The sequence below is a fragment of the Salvelinus namaycush genome, unplaced genomic scaffold (assembly GCF_016432855.1).
Source record: "Salvelinus namaycush isolate Seneca unplaced genomic scaffold, SaNama_1.0 Scaffold502, whole genome shotgun sequence".
NCBI classification, from domain to species: Eukaryota; Metazoa; Chordata; class Actinopteri; order Salmoniformes; family Salmonidae; genus Salvelinus; species Salvelinus namaycush.
The window spans coordinates 130,445-153,644 of NW_024061201.1; the positions used below are offsets into that span (position 1 = coordinate 130,445).

At 41.0% G+C, this 23,200-nt stretch overlaps 1 protein-coding gene across 1 annotated transcript; it reads right to left on the bottom strand.

The window, feature by feature from the left end:
- Window positions 1–1,084: 1,084 nt before the first annotated feature.
- Window positions 1,085–11,150, bottom strand: LOC120041678 (zinc finger protein 883-like; the record flags this gene model as incomplete). The annotated part of the gene is made up of 2 exons (XM_038986540.1): window positions 1,085–3,314; window positions 11,117–11,150. Coding segments are annotated over 2 exons (1,893 nt in total), but the record flags the coding sequence as incomplete, so codon positions are not given.
- Between the last annotated feature and the right edge of the window lie 12,050 nt (window positions 11,151–23,200).

The following is a 23,200-nucleotide window of genomic DNA, read 5'->3' on the forward strand; positions in this document are numbered from 1 at the left end:
CAAAGCTGCAGTGTATTGTTGGTATAGGAGTATTAAATTAATGAATAATCCTATTTATTTAAAGCCCCGCTAAGATGTCACCATACTATTCCTTTAAAGCCCCTCTGTCAGATATAAATCATCAGAATGGATATGCCTGTACACTTTTATAAATCCCGACAGACGATTTGTTACTTCATTTGACAATTTGTTTGTATATTTGTGTCAGTAAAAATGTCTAAGCGAGAAATGGAGGTGGAAACTCCTTAATGCTCAAATATTGATTTAATAACCATCACATCTTAGTTAACTTGGAGTCACGTGATGATATGTTGTGTGGTCCTCCCTCTACGACTTGGGAACCCATGCAGTTTATTAGGCTACAGATGAAATAAGTTATGAACTTCACAGGGTGGTGAAAGTGCATGTGATGAGCTTGATGCTCCATTCCAATACATTTTGATGGTCTTATTCTGGTGACATGATGATTGATGCTTGGTTGCCATTTGACAAATAAAATAATGATCTCATCATTCGGGTAACAACGTTTATTCAACCAGTGGGAGGCTCGTAAATGCCCTCAGGAAAGTAAAACAAAGAACTCTTCATTGAGACTAATAAACAGCAATCCGTGGGTGAGTTGTGGTGGATATTATAAAATAAGGATCTGCTGGAGTCCAAGTCAAACCAAGAATCTTTATTTCTGAGCTCAGAGAGAATAACAGTTACACAGCGCAGTGTAGACAGTCTGAATTCCTGAAGCATTGGGTGATGAGCACATATCTTTATAGTTTCCTGTTCCTGGGAGGGACTTTAATCATACAAGGACGCAGGTTCAGCTGGTTTGCAACACATAATGATGGTCCCAAGAACAGGAGATTATAATAGGACAGTTTCACAAGGTTAGTCACATAATCAGTTATGTGAACACACATACAATTAACATTTTCCGTTACAGTCTGAATATTTGAATTTCATTAAATCATCAGTGGGCCAACAATGCAAATGTAAACAATGGAACAAATGCATCACATCCAAATATCACTGTATTATCTGTAGTGCTGTAGGAATGACACACCCAGATAAACACACACAAAGAGTTTTAAAAAGGACCATTTAAACACATGGAATCTGATCTACTTTATATTCAAACTGACATACTCCATATTAAATTCATGTTTTCTAATAAAAACAAACAAATATATGTTTGAGTATACCTTGTACCATTTAATTTCATACGGTAAAAACAAGTAAACACATTATCAGTCAACAATATAAGACAATGGGAGCACTGTGTATGTTCTCTGAAGAATTTTAAGTCAATGAGATGTGAAATATCAATATACAAGTAATTCTTCTCTTCTGTGTGGATTCTCTCATGACGTTCAAGTGACTGTGATGAGTAATGTTTTCCCAGTCTGAGCAATTTCTAAGCCTTCTCCTCTGTGTGTAGTCTCATTTGTTCTTCCAGGCTTCCTAAATGGGCAAAAACTTTGCACCCTGGGAGGAGTGGTAAGGCTTCTGCCCTGTGTGTATTCTCTCATGAGCTTTAAGGGTTCCTAACACCTTAAAACTATTTCCACACTGGGAGCAGTGGTAAGGCTTCTCCCCTGTGTGTATTCTCTCGTGCCGTTTCAGATATTCTGGCTGTTTAAAACACTTTCCACACTGGGAGCAGGGGTAAGGCTCCTCCCCTGTGTGTATTCTCTCGTGTTGGGTCAGGCCTCCTTTCTGGCTGAAACACTTTCCACACAGGGAGCAGTGGTAAGGCTTCTCCCCTGTGTGTATTCTCTCGTGTTGGGTCAGGCTTCCTTTCTGGTTGAAACACTTTCCACACTGGGAGCAGTGGTAAGGCTTCTCCCCTGTGTGTATTCTCTCGTGCCGTTTCAGACATTCTGGCTGTTTGAAACACTCTCCACACTGGGAGCAGTGGTAAGGCTTCCCCCCTGTGTGTATTCTCTCGTGTTGGGTCAGGCCTCGTTTCTGGCTGAAACACTTTCCACACTGGGAGCAGTGGTAAGGCTTCTCCCCTGTGTGTATTCTCTCGTGTTGGGTCAGGCTTCCTTTCTGGTTGAAACACTTTCCACACTGGGAGCAGTGGTAAGGCTTCTCCCCTGTGTGTATTCTCTCGTGCCGTTTCAGCTCCCCTGACCGTTTGAAACACTCTCCACACTGGGAGCAGTGGTAAGGCTTCTCCCCTGTGTGTATTCTCTCGTGTTGGGTCAGGCCTCCTTTCTGGCTGAAACACTTTCCACACTGGGAGCAGTGGTAAGGCTTCTCCCCTGTGTGCATTCTCTCATGTTGTTTCAGTTGACAAGGCCGTTTGAAACTCTTTCCACACTGGGAGCAGTGGTAAGGCTTCTCCCCTGTGTGTATTCTCTCATGTCGTTTCAGCTCCCCTGACCGATTGAAACACTGTCCACACTGGGAGCAGTGGTAAGGCTTCTCCCCTGTGTGTATTCTCTCATGTTGTTTCAGGTCCCCTGACCGATTGAAACTCTTTCCACACTGGGAGCAGTGGTAAGGCTTCTCCCCTGTGTGTATTATCTCATGTCGTTTCAGCTCCCCTAAACTGCTGAAACACTTTCCACACTGGGAGCAGTGGTAAGGCTTCTCCCCTGTGTGTATTCTCTCGTGTCGTTTCAGCTCCCCTGAACTGCTGAAACACTTTCCACACTGGGAGCAGTGGTAAGGCTTCTCCCCTGTGTGTATTCTCTCATGAGCTTTAAGGGTTCCTAAAAGCTTAAAACTCTTTCCACACTGGGAGCAGTGGTAAGGCTTCTCCCCTGTGTGTATTTTCTCGTGGGCTTTAAGGGTTCCTAAAAGCTTAAAACTCTTTCCACACTGGGAGCAGTGGTAAGGCTTCTCCCCTGTATGTATTATCTCATGTCGTTTCAGCTCCCCTAAACTGCTGAAACACTTTCCACACTGGGAGCAGTGGTAAGGCTTCTCCCCTGTGTGCATTCTCTCGTGTTGTTTCAGATGACAAGGCCGTTTGAAACTCTTTCCACACTGGGAGCAGTGGTAAGGCTTCTCCCCTGTGTGTATTCTCTCATGAGCTTTAAGGGTTCCTAAAAGCTTAAAACTCTTTCCACACTGGGAGCAGTGGTAAGGCTTCTCCCCTGTGTGTATTTTCTCGTGGGCTTTAAGGGTTCCTAAAAGCTTAAAACTCTTTCCACACTGGGAGCAGTGGTAAGGCTTCTCCCTTGTGTGTATTTTCTCGTGTTGTTTCAGGTTCCATAACCGGTTACAACCCTTTCTAAAGTAGGAGCACTGGTGTCGTCTTGCTGGTTCGGACGTCCCTGGCTCTGGTTCCTCTGAGTCTGGTCTTTCTCCTGCCAAAGACACTGTGTTATTTTTAAATAGAGACCCGAATGAAACCTCCACATGATAAAACAACCTTGCTACGAGGGTAAATCCTAAATCAGATCTCTCAATAACCTGAGGCCAGTTTTAACAATTATAGTGTGATTTTAAAACAAATGTAGAGCTTCCTGGCAATTACTGCTATGTTTACATTACTTATTTTATTCATCCTGTTTTACAAGTCAGAACACAAAAAAATAGACAGTTCTAGGACACTGAAGACACAGACGTCGCTAGATTCCAAAGAAGCAGGTGGTTCTAAATATATAACTTTCATAGCTGTATGATACAGAATGTGACCTACACACTTCCTTAAACATAAAAAAACTAAAGAAGTAATTTTGTGTGGAAGTCCAAAACTTGTTTTTACGTCGAAAATACAAAGCACAAGATACAAAGCACTTGAACTTTGTGAAGCGTTTATTTGGGGTGCAATTTCTAAGGCTGGTAACTCTAATGAACTTATGCATCAGAAGTAACTCTGGGCTTTCCATTCCTGTGATGGTCCTTAAAGTAATGATGGACTGTTGTTTCTCTTTGCGTATTTGAGCTGTTCTTGACATAATATGGACTTTGTCTTTTACCCAATAGGGCTATCTTCTGTATACCACCCCTACCTTGTCACAACACAACTGATTGGCTCAAACACATTAAAACCTGTTACAAGACCATGGTGCTTGCCTACGGAGCTGTGAGGGGAACGGCACCTCTGTACCTTCAGGCTCTGATCAGGCCCTACACCCAAACAAGGGCACTGCGTTCATCCACCTCTGGCCTGCTCGCCTCCCTACCTCTGAGGAAGTACAGTTCCCGCTCAGCCCAGTCAAAACTGTTCGCTGCTCTGGCACCCCAATGGTGGAACAAACTCCCCCACGACGCCAGTTCAGCGGAGTCAATCACCACCTTCCGGAGACACCTGAAACCTCACCTCTTTAAGGAATACCTAGGTTAGGATAAAGTAATCCTTCTAACCCCCCCCCCCCCCCCCCCCCCCTTAACCTCTAATTCCTCCCAAACCCGGATCCGGGAGCACCCCCCACAGTAAAAAAGCTGACTAGCATAGCCTAGCATAGCGTCACAAGTAAATACTAGCATCTAAATATCATTAAATCACAAGTCCAAGACACCAGATGAAAGACACACATCTTGTGATTCCAGCCATCATTTCTGATTTTTAAAATGTTTTACAGGGAAGACACAATATGTAAATCTATTAGCTAACCACGTTAGCAAAAGACACCATTTTTTTACTCCACCAGTTTTTTACTCCATCAGTAGCTATCACAAATTCGACCAAAAAAGATATAAATAGCCACTAACCAAGAAAAAACTTCATCAGATGACAGTCTGATAACATATTTATTGTATAGCATATGTTTTGTTAGAAAAATGTGCATATTTCAGGTATAAATCATAGTTTACCATTGCAGCCACTATCACAAAACTCACCAAAGCGACTAGAATAACTACAGAGAGCAACGTGTATTACCTAATTACTCATCATAAAACATTTCTTAAAAATACACAGCGTACAGCAATTGAAAGACACAGATCTTGTGAATCCAGACAATATTTCAGATTTTCTAAGTGTTTTACAGCGAAAACACAATATAACGTTATATTAGCTTACCACAATAGCAAACATCACAACAGCATTGATTCAAGCAAAAACATAGCGATTAGTATAAGTCACCAAAAGATATACATTTTTTCACTAACCTTCTCAGAATTCTTCAGATGACAGTCCTATAACATCATATTACACAATGCATATAGAGTTTGTTCGAAAATGTGCATATTTAGCGGCACAAATCGTGGTTATACAATGAGAATTATTGGCCAAAACTTAGAGGAATCTGTCCGGCGCCATCTTGGTGAAGCACCTATTCTAATCGAAAACTATTCATAAACTTGGCTAAAAAATACAAGTTGCACAGCTAATGAAAGATAAATTAGTTCTTAATGCAATCGCTGTGTTAGATTTTTAAAATTAACGTTACTAGACATACAGTGTGCGTTACAGCCAGACCAGTGCCTGCAAAAATGGCGACCATACACTTTTACATTTTTCCACATAAATACGGAATAACATCACAAATATCTCTTACTTTTGGACGAGCTTCCATCAGAATCTTGGGCAAGATGTCCTTTGTCCAAAAGAATCGTTGCACGGTCCTAAAACGTCCTCTTCACCTTTGGAATTAGCAGCTAACAATAGCTATGTCGCACAGACATGCCCAAACGTCAAAGCGCAATACTAAGGAAATACCGAAAATAGCAATATACTCGCATAAACTGATATAACTCGGTTTAAAATAACTTCGTTATGATGTTTCTAACACTTATATTGAATTAAATCACAGACGGATATACATAAGGCCTAAAACGAGAGCGTTTGAGCATGCCATTCTGATGTCCTCTGCGTCTTGAAGAAAGTCGAAAAGAGCGGACACTGCATGCCATGGGGTTTTATAAGCTCTGAGATCTACGTAGAAGCTCCATTCCACTTCTCATTGGTTACTGACATCCAGGGGAAGGCGGGTGCAGTTCATGACGACCCATAGGATGCATACAGAGTTTTAAACTGATCCTAGAACAGAGTCAACATTTTCAGATTTTGCAGTACCTATCAGGAATTTCGCTGCCAAACTAGTCCTGTTTCACTCAGAGAAATAATTCAAACGGTTTTAGAAACTAGAGAGTGTTTTCTATCCAATAGTAATAATAATATGCATATTGTACGAGCAAGAATTGAGTACGAGGCAGTTTAATTTGGGAACGCTAAATGTCGAAGTTGAAACAGCACCCCCTGTAGTGTCAAGAGGTTTTAAAAGAGTTAGATGCATTATTGTAAAGTGGTTGGTCCACTGGATATCATAAGGTGAATGCACCAATTTGTAAGTCGCTCTGGATAAGAGCGTCTGCTAAATGACTTAAATGTGAATGTAAATGTTATGGCTAGGGGTTCCGCTAGCGGAACGTTTTGACAACATCCGGTGAAATTGCAGAGCACAAAATATTTTTTATTCACAAGTGCAATACACCAAATTAAAGCTTAACTTCTTGTTAATCTAGCCACCGTGTCAGATTTCAAAAAGGCTTTACGGCAAAAGCAAACCATGCGATTATCTGAGGACAGCACCCCATCAAACAAACACATGACAATCATATTTCAACCCGCCAGGTGCGATACAAAACTCAGAAATAACTATATAATTTGTGCCTTAAGTTTGAAGAGCTTCTTCTGTTGGCACTCCAATATGTCCCATAAACATCACAAATGGTCCTTTTGTTCAATTAATTTCGTCGTTATATCTCCAAAATGTCCATTTATTTGGCGTGTTTGATAAAAAAAAACACCGGTTCCAACTCACCCAGCATGACTACAAATATCTAATAAGTTAAGTTACCTGTAAACGCTGTCCAAACATTTCAAACAACTTTCCTAATCCAACTTTAGGTATTTTAAAATGTAAATAATCGAGAAAATTTAAGTCGGGATAAACTGTGTTCAATACAGGATAAAAACAACGTGAAGCGTGTGACCTGGAGCGCGCATCAAAACATTAGAGAGCACTAGGCTGGACCCTCGTTCTGAATAGCCGTACTTCTTCATTTCTCTAAAGAAAAACATCAACCAATTTCTAAAGACTGTTGACATCTAGTGGAAGCAATAGGAACTGCAACCAAGTGCCACAGAAAAGTGCCACACAAAGCCATTTGAAAACAGAGTCACCTCAACAACAAAAAATTCCTCCTGGATGGTTTGTCCTCGGGGTTTCACCTGCCATTTCAGTTCTGTTATACTCACAGACATTATTTTAACAGTTTTAGAAACTTTTGAGTGTTTTCTATCCAAATCTACCAATTATATGCATATCCTAGCTTCTGGGCCTGAGTAGCAGGCAGTTTACTTTGGACACGCTTTTCATCCGGACGTGGAAATACTGCCCCCTATCCTAAACAGGTTTTAAGGAAAGAAATTCCACAACTTAACTTCTAAAAAGGCACACATGTTAATTGAAATGCATTTCAGGTGACTACCTCATGATGCTACAGTCCTCCTTTAAGACTCCATGCTACAGCCCTCCTTTAATACTCCATGTGTCATCATTAGATGCTACAGTCCTCCTTTAAGACTCCATAATGTTTCATCATTAGATGCTACAGTCCTCCTTTAAGACTCCATCATGTTTAGAATGTGTCTGGAAGCGCTACTCTATCTATTCTACTCTCATCCTTTCGGTTTTAATCATATTTATGATAATAATGTTATAATAGGTAATAACTAACTTTAATAACTAGGGTTAATACCTGCCTGGCGCCCCAACAAAATCTTTATCTTTACCCCCCTCTAACAATACCGCTACAGAATTAGCATATTAGAACATGTAACTTAAGGTCATCTGAAATATTTAGGACTAACTAATTCTTTGCCACCCATTCTGAAACTAACTGCAGCTCTATGTTAAGTGTTGCAGTCATTTCAGTTGCTGTGGTAGCTGACGTGTACAGTGTTGAGTCATCCGCATACATAGACACACTGGCTTAACTCAAATGTCATTGGCATGTTCTTGGTAAAGATTGGGAAAAAGAAGGTGCCAAACAGCTGCCCTGGGGAATTCCTGATTCTACCTTGATTTTGTTGTACAGGCTTCCATTAAAGAACACTGTGTTCTGTTAGACAGGTAGCCCTGGGGCGGCAGGTAGCCTAGTGGTTAGAGCGGTAGGCCAGTAACCGAAACATTGCTGGATCGAATCCCCAAGCTGACAAGGTAAAACTCCGTCGTTCTGTCCCTGAACAAGGCAGTCCTAGGCCGTCATTGAAAAAATGTATTTGTTCTTAACTGACTTGCCTAGTTAAATAAAGTTTACATTTATTTAAATGTATTTATCCACAATATAGCAGGGGGTGTAAAGCCATACGTTTTTTTCAGCAGCAGACTATGATCGATACTGTCAAAAGCCGCACTGAGGTCTAACAAAACAGCCCCAACAATACTTTTGTCATCAATTTCTCTCAGCCAATCAGTCATTTGTAAGTGCTGTGCTTGTTGAACGAACTTCCTTATAAGCTGAAAGTCTCAATTTGTTTACTGTAAAATAGCATTGTATCTGGCCAAACAGCATTTATTTTTTTAAATGTAAGGGTTGGTAACAGGTTGATTGGTCGGCTATTTAAGCCAGTAAAGGGAGCTTTACTATTCTTGGGTAGTGGAATGACTTTAGCTTCCCTCCAAGCCTGAGGGAACACACTTTCTAGTAGGCTTAAATTGAAGATAATGCGAATAGAAGTGGAAATATCGGCCGCTATTATCCTCAATCATTTTCCATCCACGTTCTCAGACACCAGTGACATGTCATTGTTGATTTTTTTGCCCAAAATTTCATTTAAGGTGCTCCAAAGCTTTTTAAAATCATTCTTCATGTCATTTATCTTTGTTTCATAGTGTAGTTTCTTCTTTTTATTCAGTTTAGTCACATGATTTCTCAATTTGCAATACGTTTGCCAATCAGTTATACAGCCAGACCTATTTGCCATCTCTTTTGCCTCCCTCTTCATCATACCGACAACTCCATTGTGTCCTCCTCCCAGAGCGCTAAGAACCTTGGCGTGATCCGGGACAACACCCTGTCGTTCTCAACTAACATCAAGGCGGTGGCCCGTTCCTGTAGGTTCATGCTCTACAACATTCGCAGAGTACGACCCTGCCTCACACAGGAAGCGGCGCAGGTCCTAATCCAGGCACTTGTCATCTCCCGTCTGGATTACTGCAACTCGCTTTTGGCTGGGCTCCCTGCCTGTGCCATTAAACCCCTACAACTCATCCAGAACGCCGCAGCCCGTCTGGTGTTCAACCTTCCCAAGTTCTCTCACGTCACCCCGCTCCTCCGCTCTCTCCACTGGCTTCCAGTTGAAGCTCGCATCCGCTACAAGACCATGGTGCTTGCCTACGGAGCTGTGAGGGGAACGGCACCTCCGTACCTTCAGGCTCTGATCAGGCCCTACACCCAAACAAGGGCACTGCGTTCATCCACCTCTGGCCTGCTCGCCTCCCTACCTCTGAGGAAGTACAGTTCCCGCTCAGCCCAGTCAAAACTGTTCGCTGCTCTGGCACCCCAATGGTGGAACAAACTCCCTCACGACGCCAGGTCAGCGGAGTCAATCACCACCTTCCGGAGACACCTGAAACCCCACCTCTTTAAGGAATACCTAGGATAGGATAAAGTAATCCTTCTAACCCCCCCCCCCCCCCCCCCCCTTAAAAGATTTAGATGCACTATTGTAAAGTGGCTGTTCCACTGGATATCATAAGGTAAATGCACCAATTTGTAAGTCGCTCTGGATAAGAGCGTCTGCTAAATGACTTAAATGTAAATGTAAATACCATTTTTAAATTCCTCATCAATCCACGTGGATTTAACAGTTTTTACAGCCATCTGTGGATTAGATGAAGGAGGGGTTGAGGTCAGGACAGATTCTCATCAGGGAGATAAAGGTGTGGTATCCTGTTACCCTCTTTACTCTCTTCCTGTGGAACCATAAGATGTAAGGATTGGAGAGAAGGATGAGTGTCTTAAGTGAGATATATATCTGGATGGAACAAATGTTGGGTTGTCTGAATTACAGCTGTACAGAATTACAGCTTGAAAATTACAGACCTCTCATCTTTTTAAGTGGGAGAACTTGCACAATTGGTGGCTGACTAAATACATTTTTGCCCCACTGTATTTCTGGATGGAACAAATGTTGGGTTGTCTGAATTACAGATGGACATAACCTTTGGGAATAATTAAACTTGGTTAAAGCTTCTCTAGTGTCCGTGAGTTATTTACTGTGAAAAAAAATAACCTAACAACATCAACAACATAGGAATCACTACAAACAATTGTATGACCTCTTTTATAGAACAGTAGGCCCAGCCTTTTGGAACTGTGGTTTTCCTAGACATGGCTACTATATTGTGATCACTACATCTGATGGATCTGGATACTGCTTTAAAACACATTTCTGCAGCATTAGTAAAGATATGACCAAAATATGTTGATGATTTCATTCCTCTACTGTTTGTAACTACCCTGGTAGGTTGACTGATAACCTGAACAAGGTTGACGGCACTGGTTATAGTTCAAAGCTTTCTCTTGAGTGGGCAGCCTGATCACAGCTTTCCTCCAGTATTAGTTAATTCATTAACAGTGTCTGGAGTTTAGTTTGCCTGTTCTACAGTCTTGTAAAGATAGGGGGGTTGACTGGGACAGGCAATGTAACATCCATAATGTTTTAAGATAAAGTCTTTGTAAAACAAGCACCTTACAACGGATCATTGAAACTTTCTCTCCAAAGCTAACTTTCATCAAGGTTTTATATGATCTATTGGTTTCTCTCTTTTCATTGGCAGAATCCTTTTTCAGTGTTATGATATTCATAACATCCATATCCACCAGTCTATCTTCCTGTCAACTAACAGAACTCTGCTGGTTGTCCTGGTAACAGATACCAGTCTATCTTCCTGTCAACTAACAGACCTCTGCTGGTTGTCCTGGTAACAGATACCAGTCTATCTTCCTGTCAACTAACAGAACTCTGCTGGTTGTCCTGGTAACAGATACCAGTCTATCATCCTGTCGACTAACAGAACTCTGCTGGTTGTCCTGGTAACAGATACCAGTCTATCATCCTGTCGACTAACAGACCTCTGCTGGTTGTCCTGGTAACAGATACCAGTGGGCAGATCTATTGTATTTGTTCAAACTGAACTACAGAACTTACTTTGATGAGTCAAATCTGATCCTTTCTTCTCTTCTCCTCCTCTCACAGTTCCACTCAGCCCCGTTGTTTTCCTGCAGTCCACCAGCAGCACAGACAACCTCTTCATACCCAGCAGTAAGGTGCTACCGGGAGAGGCACGACACGGGGACTCCGGGAGGGAGGAAGGGCTAGCGTTGTCCTGGTAATCATAAAGAGGGGACACAGACACATATCATTATGGATGCTTATGTCACTGTTGTCACAAAGTGTTTTACAGAAGCCCAGCCCAGACCCCGATAGAGCAAGCTGTATGTTAGACCAGACCAAGCTGTACCATCTGGTGTTCTGATCTGGAGAGACTCTTCTCTGCCTCGTCAGCATCAGGATGTTGTTGAGGCTCCCCAGAGGATCCACGATAGTCATGTCTCTCTCCTGTGTGAACGAGGACATCAAACAGATGGTAAACTTATGACCATCTATTGCAATCTTAGAGTCTTACAAGAGGCATGAATATGTCTAAAATGGCCACTTTCATCATGATTTCCTAAAATGTTGTTTGTGATGCAAATGTAAAAGGGTCGTTCCACAAAATGGGTGACTTTTGCATCCCTTTGATATTTTAAGTAGAAAATATGCACCAATATTGAATTTTAAAAGCCTGTTATATTAGATGAGGGGAACTTTAATATAGACCACATGGAGAATTCAATACATCTAATTGAAAAGTCCCAACAAAAAATGTACCAATGGCAGATCGAACCTTTAACAATTTATACAGTACTGAACAACATATTCAAGTATAGAACTTCAGTAGAACGCCCCCACAGTTCAACAACTGCATAGTTTGTGCCCCTGTTTTTAAGACAGTACTCACTGGTGTTAATCGGATCTTCTGTCTCCTCCTCTTTCACTCCCAAAACGTCTTCCTCCTTCACCTTTATTGAGATAGCATCCTCTTCCTCTCTAAAAGGTTCTTTCTCTTCTTTCACTATAACAGCCTCCTCTTCCTCCTTTTTCATTCTGAAAGGTTCTTTCTCCATACAGCAGACCCCCTCTTCATTAGCAAGGGAGGAGTAGTTTGGTGAGCTCATGGTCAGGGATGTTAGCTAGCTAGCTAGGTAGCATTAGCGACTAGCCTAGTGCTAGGCTCAGAATCAATCTTTAACAAGTTTGCAAATTGAACAAGCAAATTAGGTTAAAGTTAAGCAGTTGATACGTCAACCGAAATTTGTTTAAAACACTGGGATTAGCTAATGTACACAAACATGGTCTAAAACGTAAACCTTTCAGTTTTATGTTGGCTAGCAAGCTACCGAGGTGGTTGAAAGAGTATCCGCGTTGTTGTTCCTGAAGAAGCGTCCGGTCCAGAAAATGACACGTCACGCAAGAAGCATCACCTGAAAGACGCACCTCGCCATCTGCTGGCTGGAGTGGGTAACGCAGTTTGGCAACAACAGTTACTACACTTTTTGTATTGGAAAGAACGTCATAATAATTTAACAATAAGCTGATATATTTTCTCTTCCAAATAATACGTTCCTGCACACAGACGGAGAAGCTCAATATGAATATGTAGATGATGAATAAATACTTATATGAATAGGTAGTGTGTTAATACACATTTTCTCTGTTTATTTTTCACATTCGTTTTTATCTAGATGTGACCATACTATTCCCTTAAAGCCACGCTCTATAAGATACAAATCATCCTGTAAACAACAGAGCAAATGCATCACATGCAAATAGCACTTGATTATCTGTCGTGCTATACACTGAGTCTACAAAACATTAAGAACACCTGCTCCTTCCATGACTTAGACTGACCAGGTGAATCCAGGCTAAAGCTATGATCCCTTACTGATGTCACTAGTTAAATCCACTTCAATCCGTGTAGATGAAGGGGGAAACAGGTTAAATAAGGATTTTTAAGCCTTGAGACATGATACATGGATTGTGCATGTGTGCCATTTAGAGAGTGAATGTGGAAGACAAAATATTTAAGTGTCTTTGAACGGGGTATTGTAGTAGGTGCCAGGCGCATCAGTTTGTGTCAAGAACTGCAACGCTGCTGGGTTTTTCAGCTCAACAGTTTCCCAGGTTTACCAAGAATGGTCCACCACCCAAACAGTGGTGGTCAGTGCCGTTTAAGATGAGGCAGGACGATTGGTTTTTTCATGAGCATGGCCTTAATTCTATTACAGCATATTGGATGACTGTCATTCATATTTCACTCACCCTGTTCAATGTAACAGCAATAGGTTTAGGCTACTACATGATACTCTAATTGTCCCTATACCCATCATGAGGTAGCAACCTAGCCTAAATCTTTGCAGTGACACATGGACAGACACACTCAATATCGGCTTGCTCACTCTCGCCTGCATCTAGCTAAGATAGAGAAGGTGAACAGTATAACTTTAGACCGTCCCATCGCCCATACCCGGGCGCGAACCAGGGACCCTCTGCACACATCAACAACAGTCACCCTCGAAGCATGGTTACCCATCACTCCACAAAAGCCGCGGCCCATGAGGTAGCAACCTAGCCTATGAATGAAAGTTTAGAATGTAGGACACACAGGTCGAGAGCGAATTTTGCGGTGACAGACAGTGACACATTCAATATCGCCTTGCACACTCTCGCCTGCATCTAGCTGAAATAGAGATATTACTGGACAAATTCAGGTATGTTTATCCTGGTTTTGTTCCGTTTAAGAAACATTTGTCAACAGAATCGGCGGAATGAATACACCCCTAATCATGCATAAACACAGTTCACTTTCATAACAGCCACGTTGTATTCCTTCTCTCCTCCTCTCACCTTTTCCCTTTGCTTCTGGACTTCAATGCACAACACATCAGCTGTGTGTGACCAGGCGAAAAAACCTTTCCAAGTCAAACCATACCATAACTGCTACACACATCCTACATCCTTGTCACCATATTAGCTAAAGTAATGTCATAGTCAACATAGCTAATAGAACTAACGCGTTAGTAAACCTGCTACAATCATGCAGTAACATTACAGTGTACAGTCAGTAAGCAGTTTAGCACTTACATTGGCGGGTCCCAGTGGCAATAAATTAGTAAAACCAAAAGCTTACCTTGACTTGGAAGAGTTCCAGTGTTGTGTTGGATAGTCATAGCCAGCTAGCTAACATAGCATCCCTTTGTTTGAGCCAAGTGTTTGAGTAGGCTAAACTAGATAGCTGCATTTGCTAGCTAAGTAAGTGAAACTGAAAGTGTAAAATAAGTGACGAAATATCTCTCTCTCGCTTCTCCTTCATTTTGGAATAAAATAATTTGTTCAAAACTGTTCAACTTTTGTCTTTTTCTCTCTCTTTGAGTCAACTACTCACCACATGTTATGCACTGCAGTGCTAGCTAGCTGTAGCTTATGCTTTCAGTACTAGATTCATTCTCTGATCCTTTCATTGGTTGGACATCATGTCAGTTCATGCTGCAAGAGCTCTGATAGGTTGGAGGACGTCCTCCGGAAGTTGTCATAATAATAATAAGTCTATGGAAGCCTTGAGGATCCTCCTAGGTTTTGTATTGAAGTCAATGTAACCAGAGGAGGATGCAAAGTAGTATGTTTTAATCAATTATTATTTGGTGATAAAAGTATACTAAATATAATTACATCTAAACTGAAACTGACATACTCCATATTTAGTTCAAATAAATTGTTATTTGCCACATGCGCTGATTACAACAGGTGTAGTAGACCTTACCATGAAATGCTGAATACAACCTTACTGTGAATTGCTTACTTACAAGCCCTTAACCAACAATGCAGATTTAAGTAAAATAAGAGTTAAGAAAATATTTAGTAAATAAACGAAAGAAAAAAAAGTAACACAATAAAGAATACAGGAGGTACCTGTACAGAGTCAATGTGGAGGCTATATACAGAGGGTACCAGTACAGAGTTAATGTGGAGGCTATATACAGAGGGTACCAGTACAGAGTTAATGTGGAGGCTATATACAGGGGGTACCAGTACAGAGTTAATGTGGAGGCTATATACATGGGGTACCAGTACATAGTTAATGTGGAGGCTATATACAGGGGGTACCAGTACAGAGTCAATGTGGAGGCTATATACAGGGGGTACCAGTACAGAGTCAATGTGGAAGCTATATACAGGGGGTACCAGTACAGAGTCAATGTGGAGGCTATATACAGGGGGTACCAGTACAGAGTCAATGTGGAGGCTATATAGAGGGGGTACCGGTACAGAGTCAATGTGGAGGCTATATACAGGGGGTACCGGTACAGAGTCAATGTGGAGGCTATATACAGGGGGTAGCGGTACAGAGTCAATGTGGAGGCTATATACATGGGGTACCAGTACAGAGTTAATGTGGAGCTATATACAGGGGGTACCGGTACAGAGTCAATGTGGAGGCTATATACAGGGGGTACCAGTACAGAGTCAATGTGGAGGCTATATACAGGGGGTACCAGTACAGAGTCAATGTTGAGGCTATATACAGGGGGTACCAGTACAGAGTTAATGTGGAGGCTATATACATGGGGTACCAGTACAGAGTCAATGTGGAGGCTATATACAGGGGGTACCGGTACAGAGTCAATGTGGAGGCTATATACAGGAGGTACCAGTACAGAGTCAATGTGGAGGCTATATATAGGGGATAACGGTACAGAGTCAATGTGGAGGCTATATACAGGGGGTACCGGTACAGAGTCAATGTGGAGACTATATACAAGGGGTACCAGTACAGAGTCAACGTGGAGGCTATATACAGGGGGTACCAGTACAGAGTCAATGTGGAGGCTAAATACAGAGGGTACCTGTACAGAGTCAACGTGGAGGCTATATACAGGGGGTACCGGTACAGAGTCAATGTAGAGGCTATATACAGGGGGTACCAGTACAGAGTCAATGTGGAGGCTATATACAGGAGGTACTGGTACAGAGTCAATGTGGAGGCTATATACAGGAGGTACCGGTACAGAGTCAGTGTGGAGGCTATATACAGGGGGTACCGGTACAGAGTCAACGTGGAGGCTATATACAGGGGGTACCGGTACAGAGTCAATGTGGAGGCTATATACAGGGGGTACCAGTACAGAGTCAATGTGGAGGCTATATACAGGGGGTACCAGTACAGAGTTAATGTGGAGGCTATATACAGGAGGTACCAGTACAGAGTTAATGTGGAGGCTATATACAGGAGGTACCAGTACAGAGTCAATGTGGAGGCTATATACAGGGGGTACCAGTACAGAGTCAATGTGGAGGCTATATACAGGGGGTACCAGTACAGAGTCAATGTGGAGGCTATATACAGGGGTACCAGTAATATACTGAGGTACAGCTTAGGAGCAGGTGTTGAAATAAAAAACATACAGCTTTATACAGTTTGATTTAATGAGGCTTAATGACCAAAAGCACAATTATATTTTTGTAGAAAAACATGAGACAAGTGTACAAGCAGTATGCCTGTTCTCTAATGAACTTTAAGTAGCCTACATTTGATGTGATATATTCTTTTCGAGACAGGATTGTTTCACGGCACAGATCTGGGGAAGTGGACCAAGGCATTTCTGCAGCATTGAAGGTCCCAAAGAACACAGTGGCCGCCATCATTCTTAAATGGAAAGTTTGGAACCACCAAGACTCTTCCTATTGCTGGCCGCCCGGCCAAACTGAACAATTGGGGGAGAAGGGCCTTGGCCAGGGAGGTTACCAAGAATCCAATGGTCCCTCTGACAGGGCTCAAGAGTTCCTCTGTGGAGATTGGAGAACCTTCCAGAAGGACAACCATCTCTGCACCACTCCACCAATTTGGCCTTTTTGGTAGAGTGGCCAGACGGAAGCCACTTCTCAGTAGCAGGGACTGGGAGACTAGTCAGGATCGAGGGAAAGATGAACGGAGCAAAGTACAGAGAGATAATTGATAAAAACCTGCTCAAGAGCACTCAGGACCCCAGACTGGGGCAAAGGTTCACCTTCCAACAGGAAAACAACCCTAAGCACACAGTAGAAAAACATAGAAGTGGCTTTGGGAAAAGTCTCTGAATGTCCTTGAATGGCCCAGCCAGAGCCCGGATTTAAACCCGATCGAACAACTCTGAAGAAATCCTGAAAATAGCTGCGCAGCGACGCTCCCCATCCAACCTGACAGATCTGAGAGGATCTGCAGAGAAGAATGGGAGAAACTCCATACCCAAGGCGGCTTGAGGCTGTAATCGCTGCCAAAGGTGCTTCAACAAAGTACTGAGTAAAGGTTCTGAATACTTATTTAAATGTGATATTTCAGTTTTATTTTTAAAATGCATTTGCAAACATTTCTAAAATCCTGTTTTTGCTTCGTCATTATAGGGTGTTGTTGTGCAGATTCATAAGGAAAACCTCCCAATTTAATCAATTTTTGAATATTCCAGTAAATTCAGGAAGTAAACTGAAAATTCCAATTCTCTTCTATGGTTTTCAATGAGGAAAATGTGGAATTTGGTTTACTTTCTGAATTGACTGGAATTGAATTGGAATGGTTTTACTACAAAGCTGTCAACGTCATCATTTAGTCAATCGATGTTATAATGCATAACGCTCACAGATGTGCTTGTTCTCTTTCAGAGTACATTTTCTAATTTAATAAAACAGAATTAAACAAATAAAATGTATTTTGCACCTGAATAACTTCAACATGGACAACCTGGTTGATTCTCTGGTTGATTCTCTGCTCAACAACACTGACTGTGAATCAATCTGGTTGATTCTCTGCTCAACAACACTGACTGTGAATCAATCTGGTTGATTCTCTGCTCAACAACACTGACTGTGAATCAATCTGGTTGATTCTCTGCTCAACAACACTGACTGTGAATCAATCTGGTTGATTCTCTGCTCAACAACACTGACGGTGTCAAACTTTGATGTGTGTCCAGGCTGTCACTTCTGTCATCAGCTACTAACACAAAGTGTAGAGTGTAGACTTTGTATAGTCACTGTACAGCCTTAACTGTGGAGTGACCCCATAAATGGGATATCAGCCACCTCAGTAACAACCACAGAACACAACTATGTATAGTTTACACAAATATTAGCATCTTAGCTCTTATTGCAGGACTTTGACTGTGGTACATCACCTCCCCAGTCAACCTATTGTGTGTATTGAACATTCATATTGGACTGTAGCAGCTAGCTAACTGGCTACCGATCAACCTATTGTGTGTATTGAACATTCATATTGGACTGTAGCAGCTAGCTATCTGGCTACCGATTAACCTATTGTGTGTATTGAACATTCATATTGGACTGTAGCAGCACAGCTAACTGGCTACCGATCAACCTATTGTGTGTATTGAACATTCATATTGGACTGTAGCAGCTAGCTAACTGGCTACCGATCAACCTATTGTGTGTATTGAACATTCATATTGGACTGTAGCAGCTAGCTAACTGGCTACCGATCAATCTATTGTGTGTATTGAACATTCATATTGGACAGCCTTACCTGTATAGTAGCACCAACACCCATCAGCCCAATCTCTTCTTGACGTCAAAGCTGCAGTGTATTGTTGCTATAGGAGTTTATGGAAACAGGATATGCTGTACACTTTTATAAATGCAGACAGACAATTTGTTAGTTTGTTTTACGTGGTGGGAGCTTTTTGTGTCAGTAAAAATGCCTAAGTGAGAAACGGAGGTTTAAACTACTTTATGAGCAAATATTTATATAATAACCATCACATCTTAGTTAACTTGGAGTCACGTGATGATATGTTGTGTGGTCCTCCCACTATGACTTGGGAACCAATGTAGTTTATTAGGCTACAGATTAAATAAGTTATGAACTTCACAGGGTGGTGAAACTGCATGTGATGAGCTTGATGCTCCTTTCCAATACATTTTGATGGTCTTATTCTGGTGACATGATGATTGATGCTTGGTTGCCATTTGACAAATAAAATAATATCTCTCTTATCCATAATAATCTCATCATGTATGTAGCCTACCAGCACGGGACAAGAGGACATTTTCTATTTTACGTAACAGTTTTTAAAACCATCAGTGAAGTTGAAAATGCGATGAAAACCCATTTAACTTGTATTTTTCATTTGGAAAATGGGAATTTAACAGCAAAAGTTATTTATTTGTCAGGCAAAGCCTTTTATCCGCAATAAATCTGTTTGATAGAAACATTTCTGGTGGGAAAATGTGTATATTGTTTTATGCAGATTTTAGAATATTCACATGTAAATCTGTCGCAAATTACGTGGAAAATTAGCTACTAAGGTGGATATTGATCCAACACCTGCCGTTTATTCAAACCAGCCCACTGGGCACAGACGTCAGTTCAACATCTAGTTTCTATTTAGTGATTTGTCAACTGAGTTGAAATCAACACAAAATGTAACCTGTCATTGGATTTAGGTTGCAAGTTGGGTTGAAAAATAAATCCAATCCGTTTTCTACATCTATCATCATCACATGGATATATTTTGTTGAAATGACGTGGAAACAACGTTTATTCAACCAGTGGTTTGTAAATGCCCCCAGGAAAGTGGAACTAGGAACTCTTCATTTAGACAATGATGAAACAGCAATCCGTGGGCGAGTAAGTGAACATTTTAATGTCATTAAATCATCAGTGGGCCAACAGTGCAAATGTAAACAATGGAACAAATGCATCACATCCAAATATCACTTTATATCTGTAGTACTGGAGGAAAGACACCCAGATAAACACAAACACAGTCAAAGTTTTAAAAAGAACCATTTAAACACATGGAATCTGATCTACTCTATGTTCAAACTGAAATACTCCATATTCAATTCATGTTTTCTAATAAAAACACACACATATATGTTTGAGTATACTTAGTACATTGGTAAAAACAGGTAAACACATTCTCAGTCAACAATATAAGACAACGGGAGCACTGTGTATGTTCTCTGAGGAATTTTAACCTTTCTAGGACACACGTTCCGCTAGCGGAACCCCTCGACAACATTCCGCTGAAAAGGCAGCGCGGGAAATTCAAAAATATTTTTGGGAAATATGTAACTTTCACACATTAACAAGTCCAATACAGCAAATGAAGGATAAACATCTTGTTAATCTACCCATCATGTTCGATTTAAAAAATGCTTTACAGCGAAAACACAACATATGATTATGTTAGATCACCGCCAAGTCCAAAAAACACACAGCCATTTTCCCAGTCACAAAAAGCAGAAATAGAGATAAAATGAATCACTAACCTTTGATGATCTTCATCAGATGACACTCATAGGACATCATGTTACACAATACACGTATGTTTTGTTCAATAATGTACATATTTATATCCAAAAATCTCAGTTTATATTGGCGCCATGTTCAGAAATGCCTCCAAAATATCCGGAGAAATTGCAGAGAGCCACATCAAATAACAGAAATACTCATCATAAACTTTGATGAAAGATACATGTTTTACATAGAATTAAAGATACACTTGTTCTTAATGCAACCGCTGTGTCAGATTTTAAAAAAACTTTACGGAAAAAGCACACCATGCAATAATCTGAGACGGTGCTCAGATATAAACAACATTTCTCCACCATGTTGGAGTCAACAGAAATACGGAATTACATGATAAATATTCCCTTACATTTGATGATCTTCATCAGGATGCACTCCCAGGAATCCTAGTTCCACAATAAATTGTTGTTTTGTTCGATAATGTCCATTATTTATGTCCAAGTAGCTACTTTTAGTACACACATCCAAACACTCGTGCAGGTCCAGGCGAACGTCGGACGAAAACTTCAAAAAGTTACATTACAGGTCGAATAAACTTGTCAAACTAACTATAGAATCAATCTTTAGGATGTTGTTATCCTAAATATTAAATAACATTCCAACCGGAGAATTCCTTTGTGTCTGTAGAAGTAATGGAACGTAGTAGATATCATTTGGAATGCGTGTGACCAGGACCTGGCACTCTGCCAGACCACTGACTCAAACAGCCCCCATCCGGCTCAACATCACAGTAGAAGCTTCATTCAACGTTCTACAGACTGTTGACATCTAGTGGAAGGCGTAGGAAGTGCAAACAAATCCATATCTTACTGGGATTTCATTAGGCGATGAGTTGAAAATCGACCCGCCTCAGAATTCCCACTTCCCGTTTGGGTTTTTGCCTGCCATATGAGTTCTATTATACTCACAGACATCATTCAAACAGTTTTAGAAACTTCAGAGGGTTTTCTATCCAATAGTGATAATAATATGCATATATTAGCATCTGGGACAGAGTAGGAGGCAGTTCACTTTGGGCACGCTATTCATCCAAAGTGAAAATGTTGCCCCCTATCCCTAAAAAGTTTTAAGTCAATGTGATGTGAAATATCAATATTACACACTAGGAGAAGTAATTAAGTCAATGTGATGTGAAATATCAATATTACACACTAGGAGAAGTAATGACGTCAATGTGAAGTGAAATATCAATTTACACACTAGGAGAAGTAATGAAGTCAATGTGATGTGAAATATCAATTTACACACTAGGATAAGTAATTATTCTATCCTGTGTGGATTTTCATATGACTTTTAAGTGACTGTGATGAGTAATATGTCTTCCCACAGTCTGAGCATTTGTAAGGCTTCTCCCCTGTGTGCAGTCTCATGTGTTCTTTCAGCTTTCCTAACCGGTTAAAACGCTTTCCACACTGGGAACAGTGGTAAGGTTTCTCCCCAGTGTGGATTCGCTCATGAGCTTTCAGGCTTCCTAACTGGCTAAAACTATTTCCACACTGGGAGCAATGGAAAGGCTTCTCCCCTGTGTGTATTCGCTCATGAGATCTCATGTTTCCTAACTGGTTAAAACTCTTTCCACACTGGGAGCAATGGTGTGGCTTCGACCCTGTGTGTGTCCTCTGATGTCTGTTCAGGCTTCCTAATTTGGTAAACCTAGTTCCACACTGGGAGCAGTGGTAAGGCTTCTCCCCTGAGTGTATTCGCTCATGAGATTTCATGTTTCCTAACTTGTTAAAACTCTTTCCACACTGGGCGCAATGGAAAAGCTTCTCCCCTGTGTGTATTCGCTCATGAACTTTCAGCTTTCCTAACTGGTTAAAACTCTTTCCACACTGTGCGCAATTGTATGACTTCTCTCCTGGTTGTGTCCTCTCATGTCTTTTCAGACTTCCTAACTTGGTAAAACTCTTTCCAATCTGGGAGCAGAGGTGTCGTCTTGCTGGTTTGGACGTCTCCGGTTCCTCCAAGTTTGGTTTTCCTCCTGCCAAAGACAGTGTTTATTTAAAGAGAGACCTGAATGAAATCTCCACATGATAAAACTGCCTTATGAGGTTTAATCTAAATCAGATCCATCAAACATTTCATAGTTTTAAATTATCTTGGTGTGATTTTAAAACAAATGTTGTAGAGCTTCCTGGTAATAACTGAACTGTTGCCAGTTTACATTACTTATTTATTCATTCTGTTTTATAAGTCAGAACACAAAACACTAAACAGTTCTATGACACTCAAGACACATCGCTGGATTCCTATCAAGCAGGTGGTTGTAAATGTATAACCTTCATAGTTGTATGATACAGAATGCGACCTACACACTTCCTTAAAACCTAAAATAAGGGGAAGTTCACACATTTTAACTATCATTAATGTCACGATATTTTGGGTAAAGTAAAAAAGAATGTGAAATATTTTGGGAAGATTAAAAATATAAAATATGTAAAGTGTTGGTCCCATGTTTCATGAGCTGAAATAAAATATCCCTGAATTTTTCCACACGCATGAAAGCTTATTTACCTCAAACTTGGTGTACAAATTTGTTTATATCCCTGTTAGTGAACATTTCTCCTTTGCCAAGATAATCCATTCACCTGACAGGTGTGGCATTTCAAGAACCTGATTAAACAGCATGATTATTACACAGGTACACCTTGCGCTGGGGCCACTCTAAAATGTGCAGTTTTATCACACAACACAATGCCACAGATGTCTCAGAGGGAGCGTGCAATTGGCATGCTGACTGCAGGAATGTCCACTGGAGCTGTTGCCAGGGAATTTAATGTACAGTACCAGTCAAAAGTTTGGACACCTACACATTCAAGGGTTTTTCA